A 6,972-nucleotide genomic window follows, 5' to 3' on the forward strand; every position below is an offset into this window, starting at 1 on the left:
GTCATTAGTTGAAAGCAAGTAGGCTACAGGCCAATGGGTCTACTGACCTTATTTGGCAGACCAAACTATATAAAACTAGGCTTAATCCCAGTCGCAAACAAGGTTCCATCTTGAACGTGAACTAACATGTTGCATATAATGCTTCAATGAAATATACCATGTCGCGCTATCTACCCAAAACACGTATTCCTGATTAATTTCCACATCAAGTACTCTAAAATATTTCCTCTCAGTAGCGGCTTAAACTCTTTAAGTTATGTTTTTAGCAATTACACGACGAAATAGTAACATTCGCCGCAAGGAAATGTTAAAGGATATATACTCCATAAACTAGGGTTCTCCAACCCTGTTCCTGGAGAGCTACTGTCCTGTAGCTTTTCACTCCAACCCTAATCTAGCGTACCTGATTCTAATATTTAGCTGGTTGATTCACTGAATCAGGTTAATTACAACTGGGGTTGGAGTGAAAACCTACAGGAGAGTAGCTCTCCAGGAACAGGGTTGGAGAGCCATGCCATAGACCTTTCCATATGAAACCATTATTAGGCTTTTACGCACCTTTACGCACAAGGAACTTGAAGGTATGAAAATGTATGCACTCACTAACTGTAAGTCGCTCTGGATAAGAGCATCTGCTAAAATGACTAAAATGTAAAAAAAAAAAAAAAATTAAAAAGGTTAAATGATGCACATGTAGATTGAGTTAGTATTTAAAAGGATTACAACAAATACGTGGAACCCTGATATTTTGGTAAATACGAACCAGTCAAAGGGGCTCTGGTGATGTGACGTTACAAAGAATTATAAATAATACACTAATATTAATAATAGGCCAACCCCTTTAAACTAGGTTATTCATCGATTTACAAAATAACATAATTGGGCAACTGAGTTGGGAAACTGCTGCTCGGATAATAAAATAATGTATTTCTCGTGAAAGATCAGTTATAGGCCTAGCACCATCATTACGTACGGCGCATCTATGGAGTTGAACAGAGGAATGGAGCGAGAAAACAAAAAGATAAGAATAAATGCATAAATGTCCCTTTAACTACAACCGTTTCTCTTATGTATTAATGACCACATGAAACCGACGTTTCAGCACCTCCATGCCTCTCCTGGTGAAGCCTTGGTGTCACGAGTAAAGCAATAAATAAGTGATAAAGTAAGTGCATGAGAAAGAGCCGCGTGAATCCACCTGTACAATATAATAGATGCCATTTAGCAGACGCTTTTATCCAAAGCGACTTACAGTCATGCGTGCATACAATTTATGTACGGGTGGTCCCGGGAAACAAACCCACTACCCTGGCGTCACAATCACCATGCTCTACCAACTGAGCTACAAAGGACCAGAAGGGTTTTCTCTATTGGTCTGCGCTTCACTTCGATGTGGAAAATAATAAACACAAGATTCCTGCACCCCCACTTTACCCATTACCGTCCATGTATGCCTATTTGAGGAAAAAGTCACGAGAAAGCAGACTCTTTGTGATGGTGGTGTATTTAATGGCACTCCCCTTTTTTCTTAATCCTTGGGTTGGTCCTTATTCATTTTCTTCATTTTCATCCGTCGGTTTTGGAACCATATTTTGACTTGTCTCTCCGTCAAGTTCAGTGAGCGCGCTACCTCGTGCCTTCTGTCCCGGGTGAGGTACATGTTGAAGAGGAACTCTTTCTCGAGCTCGAGGGTTTGGTATTTCGTGTAAGGGCACCGCTTCTTCCGGGAAGACCGGGCATGCAACCAGTTGGCAGAGGGGTCATCTACAAGGGAAAGTCAGACAGACACCTTTAGTAAATGGCAAACAAACACAGACAAGAATAGGCCCTAGACTAGCAAGTCTCATAACGTAACTAAATACAAACATGCTTGCGTAATAACAAGATTTCCATGCCCATGCGTTACATAATTGAGTTAAAGTGATATCAAAAGCCAAGGCTCATATTGCTCCAAATGGAACAGTGTTTTGGTAATGTAATGGAGTACAGGAGAGAGGAAAGTAGTCCCTCACCTCCCCTCAGGCCGAAGGTGACCTTGGTGGGTCTTGTAAATGGGTTTAGAGGACAGGCAGTTCCTTCACTGTACATGTTTACCATCAAAGTACTTCCTGGACCACAAGGTGTCTTTTGATATTGCCATAACAATATCATAAATAGGAAACACAAGCTAGACAGAGAGAATGGAAAAGGTACTCGTGTTGTTCCCCCCACAAGACCTTGAAAATCCACCAGTTTGTGAGAAGTGCACTCTAAATGGGTGAAACACTTGGATGTGTTGTTATCTCGTAAACTATGATTCTCGTTCTCCCGTTCTTTTTTTGTCAGAACCTCCAATCATGGCAATGCACTCCACCCTTCAGCTTGGTTAGCAGGCCTCAGCCGAATGCAATTAGTGAAGAAAGCGCAGCATGGTTATGAGGAGAAGCTATCCTCCCCCAACAGAGCCAAAAGCATTCGAACTATGACAGAGCTATAGTGAGCAACAGAGGCTAACCCAAAGAAAAATGCAGTCCCCCTGAATTGCGGTTGCTTTGGAAAGTGGATTATCTCCTTTTTATGGGAAATGTTTCAGGGGAAATATTTATTGTTGTCTCCGTGGAGACGCCTCTCCTCTCGGGTGGCTTTCTCGGGAATGCATGCTATGTATTTTCATGTAGGCCCATCTACATTTCCTCACAGTTGCTTTTGGTATAACATCTGTGTACAGCCTGCATGTTGGGCTACCATGGCATTCAAATGGCCTTAAAAAGCTCAAACTGAGAATACCGTGATTACTCAAAAGGCCGTGGGGATATAAATCTCCCAGGCATGGCATTGGATCGATTGCATCTGCAAGTGGACACAAATACCTGTTCCGGGGCCCTGGAGGTAGAAGTGGGCTTTGTGACACGCAAAGTGGTGCTTCGCATTCCCCAAGTACATAATCACCCAGTGTCATTCATCCCTTGCAAAGTCAGGGCTTTTCCTGTCACTGCATGACAAACCATCCAGTGCTATCCCATAACGCGTACGGATATGCGAAGGGTTATAGCTTTGGCCAATGGATCCGGGCATTTCTACAGATGAAAAAATCTGGGCTCATTGAAGCCCATGGCCATTTCTCTTAGGCTACATACATGTAACCAATGTAGAGAAATCCAATCGGCCCATCCCCCTAGACACGCACTTTAATACCACATCAACTGTCTCCAATATCCTAAATCTTATGACGCAATCCTATTTTTATCATGAAAGGAAAGAACCCCTCGGGTTTGATTGATAACCCTGTAAAGCTATCCGTTGCCGGCGGACACGTCGGAGATAGAGGTGTGCCATCTAAATACTTATGAGACAGCTCTGAGACATGATCTGCAACAATGCACGTTTAAGAGGGTATTGTCGTTGGATGAACGGTGGGGGGGGGGGGGGGGGGGGGGGGGGGGTCCATCCACTGTTGGGATTGGGATGGAAACACATAATGGCTACAGACCGTTATAATACCATCATGTCTCTTTGCAATTTCACCTTAATAGTCTGAGAAATTGACCTTTCATATATGCCTAGAGAGCTTCGTTATTGCATTTCTCTACATTAAGATTGCATCGTATTTTATATTTTTTTGCCCCAACTGTCCCAGGGAGCCAACATACGAGAATTAATAGTGATGTTGGCTGGTCTTATAACTTCATAAACTTCTGGGGCAATAACTTTTTTTTACTCACGAGCCGCTGCTAACACAAAGAGGGACGTGTAATTCCCAACTTCATTGCCTTTCCCGTAGTTTATGCTGGAATGCCGCCCAAGGCAACACAAAGGGGAATTATGTTGCGCACCATCCATTAGAGAGTTCACGTTTGTGTGAACCCATTTTGTGGATTAAAATCAATGTTCGTCTCCACCGTCAGTCCATGCTAATCGAAAATGACCATCTGTCAGAACCGTGACCCATCCAATTTAGGTTAGGCCTCAGATATCCTACATTTATGGTATATCTCTCAGTTTCCAGGCGCACCAAAACGTTACCGGGCGAGCACGCACAGCCTATTTCAACAAGACTGCGCTGTGCGGAGTAGCACACATAAATAGGTTTCCACTGCGGCTCGGCTCCAGGCCTGATTAATAGCCAGCCTGATCTTATGAGGCAGTGTTGGTAAAGGAGAGAAAATTCATTTTATTCTGTCAAGGCAACCATAGGCATTGCTAGAACAGCGAGTCAACTGAGAGCGCGGTGACCAACATCCTCCACATAATGTCATATAGCTCAACAGATGAGTCTGCTTGTAAAAAAAAAAAACTGTGAGTCTCACTTGGAAAATGTTTCAGATTTATTTTGTGGTGTTAAAGAGAGAGTCTTGCCCACTCAACAGTCTAAAGGCATCAATAAAACTTTCTTTCCAGAAAATGTCGTCAATGCGGTTTCTTTGCCAAAATAATAATTCTTGCAAAAACTAACATATAGCCCAATCCCCCCACACTCCACCTTCTAAACGACATTAAACGTCTATACATACTACTGTCATCAGAGGTGAATAAAACAAAGGCACGTTTTCCCTTAGAGAGGATATTTACACTAAAATATTGACTAGAGTTAAGAGGGCCTTGCCCTGGTATACCCTCATTTTGCATTGGAGAGGCTCTTGGCACATAGTTTAATAGAGGGACGTTTTTCTTGAGGTGTTGTTCAGTTATTACTGGATTAAAACAAGCTGCTGACAAAATGAACTGCACTAAAGTGCAATTGAGCGCAGATAACCTGCTCTCAGAGACTGTGTGGCAAAACTTCCGCAACTCAGAGTTAAAAGGGCTGCAGTAAAATTATATTCACTACCAGTTGGTCCCCAAAACTAAGGCAGGACAGCGCAGAAAACCGCGCACGTGAAATGTCGCACTACTCCAAAACAGAATACCATCCATACCTTGACATGATGTATGTATAAATGTATGATCATAATTCTAACGTAAACATACATAGTAAGTTAGATGCACACTACGGGACTAGATTTGGTAGTGATCCTCTATGGCTCGCCAATCTCTTTGTTCCTGTTTTATGACAGCATTAAAAGCTTTATAGACTGTTCACTTCCTCGTTTTATAACTTACTTTGATCTGGCCCTTCTTTGTCTTCGCTACCTTCACAAATATCCTTATTGTCCTCGAATCCGGAGCCCTGGCTGGAATTCATCTCTCTTGCCGAAGAAGATTCCAAAATGTACTCGTGTCCACCGATTTTGGGGGGTTCCCCGAGGTGTCCCAGTAGCGGCTCCATCTTGACCTGCCCCTGCCCGGGGAGGGACTCGGAGCGCGGGGTGCAGTCGAGCCAAGTGCGTATGTATCGGGTGTCCGTGGAAGGCACGGGCTGAGTCGGGATGTATGGATGGTAAACCGCTGGTAAGCCATTGGAGGCATGGGGGCTGAAAGGGCTCCAGGACGAGCTAAAAACTGGAGGTTTAGGCTGGAAGCTACAAGAGGGGAATTCGGGATGCTCGCCATGTCCCCTCGGTTGCCTGGAGTTGGAATACTGTACATTGGAAAACCTGGCTGAAGTCGGATCTTCGCTCTCGTGACTTATTATAGAGTCCACATAATAGTTGCTCAGAGATCCAGAAATTGACATTCTCGGACATTATACAAAACACGGTTCATTGAATTGAAAACATGTAGGACAGAAGTCGTTTTTTTAAAAACGCGAATCCCCTTCAACTAGCGCACGAACAAAGTAGAGCTGGGTTGCTGGGGCTGTGCGCTCGGAGCGAAATGATTGGTCAGACTTTTTTCACGAGCCTGATAAAGCGTCAATGGGGCATAAATCAATCCGCCAAGGGGCTGCACCTCTCCTAGCACTGTACATATTTTCCTCTCTAAATAAATTGTATTGTTTATGCAATATGCAAAATGGGAGTGCATCCATATATATGTGGGTATCTATAGGCTGTCGTAGAAATATCCAGTTAAATTATGCATCCCAAGGACATTATACATGCATATTGGAAACGATGGACGACAAATAAGCGACCACATTGTTTTCTTTATCAAACTGATACATGTATGCGTCTCATGGAACATGGCCATTGAATACAATACGCCTTATCCAATATATTACGTATCCGTGGCCCAATACATCATCAGAATCAAACTAACATCAGAATACTATTAAGGATCCATTATTTCTCTATCACGTTCATCTCTGGATGTCTATCAAGAATAACGTTTTATGTTTCAAATCTTCAGGTTTTAGACCTTTATTAGTTTGTTTTCTTTAAACTTGCGTCTGAGTTTCCTCTGGTGTAGGAAATGTCTATGTTCATGCTTTATTGGAAGATTAACAGTAATTTTTCTTAACGAGCGCATTAAACACTATGCGTGGCAATCCTCTGTCTTTATGGAAGAAACTACTTGAACTTTTTTGGTCGTTTAATACTATAATAAAATACTACATCAGGCAGCTTTGATTTTTATAGACCTGATATATTGCCTGTGGCGGGGACCGTAAACGACTCTGCTGTAGCATTCCTGCCACTGACATAAACGCTCACTTCACACTCAGACACAAAAAGTAAACAAGGCAGAAATGAGACTACACCAGGATATTCTAAAACCCTGAGGAAGATAACCATTTTATTGATACAGGGGAAAGCGAAGAAGACTCGTAAGTTAACGGGTTGGAGACAGTTAATATTTATTTCTGGCGGCTTTCCACGTATTGTGCATGACTTGTCACATTCAAGCGGGTCAAAGCTTTGGCCTCGGCCTTCACTGCTCTCTCTGCCTTCCACTGGCTCCCGTGATAGCAACTAATGCATTTCAGCTTCAGAACAACTTCTATCAAGTGCAAAAAGAACAGCAATATAGGAATTACCTACGGCTGATAAAACTTTGCCTTGTGTTTGCACTCGAATATATCTGCAGAGTTATTGAGCACTAAATAGGCCTAGCAGCTGTTATGTTAAAAATATAGGCTAACTCCAAAACACGATAACAACCTATTGCATGCAA

The 6,972-nt window shown here is 42.7% G+C and overlaps 1 protein-coding gene across 1 annotated transcript; it reads right to left on the reverse strand.

The window, feature by feature from the left end:
• Window positions 1–1,528: 1,528 nt before the first annotated feature.
• On the reverse strand, window positions 1,529–5,593 carry LOC311144408 (homeobox protein Hox-B9a-like; the record flags this gene model as incomplete). Its single annotated transcript, XM_084180416.1, has 2 exons — window positions 1,529–1,764; window positions 5,080–5,593. 2 exons carry the CDS (start codon window positions 5,591–5,593, stop codon window positions 1,529–1,531), a joined length of 750 nt encoding a protein of 249 aa, XP_084036542.1.
• Between the last annotated feature and the right edge of the window lie 1,379 nt (window positions 5,594–6,972).

Source organism: Coregonus lavaretus (assembly GCF_964263955.1).
Source record: "Coregonus lavaretus genome assembly, chromosome: 2".
Classification (NCBI taxonomy): domain Eukaryota; kingdom Metazoa; phylum Chordata; class Actinopteri; order Salmoniformes; family Salmonidae; genus Coregonus; species Coregonus lavaretus.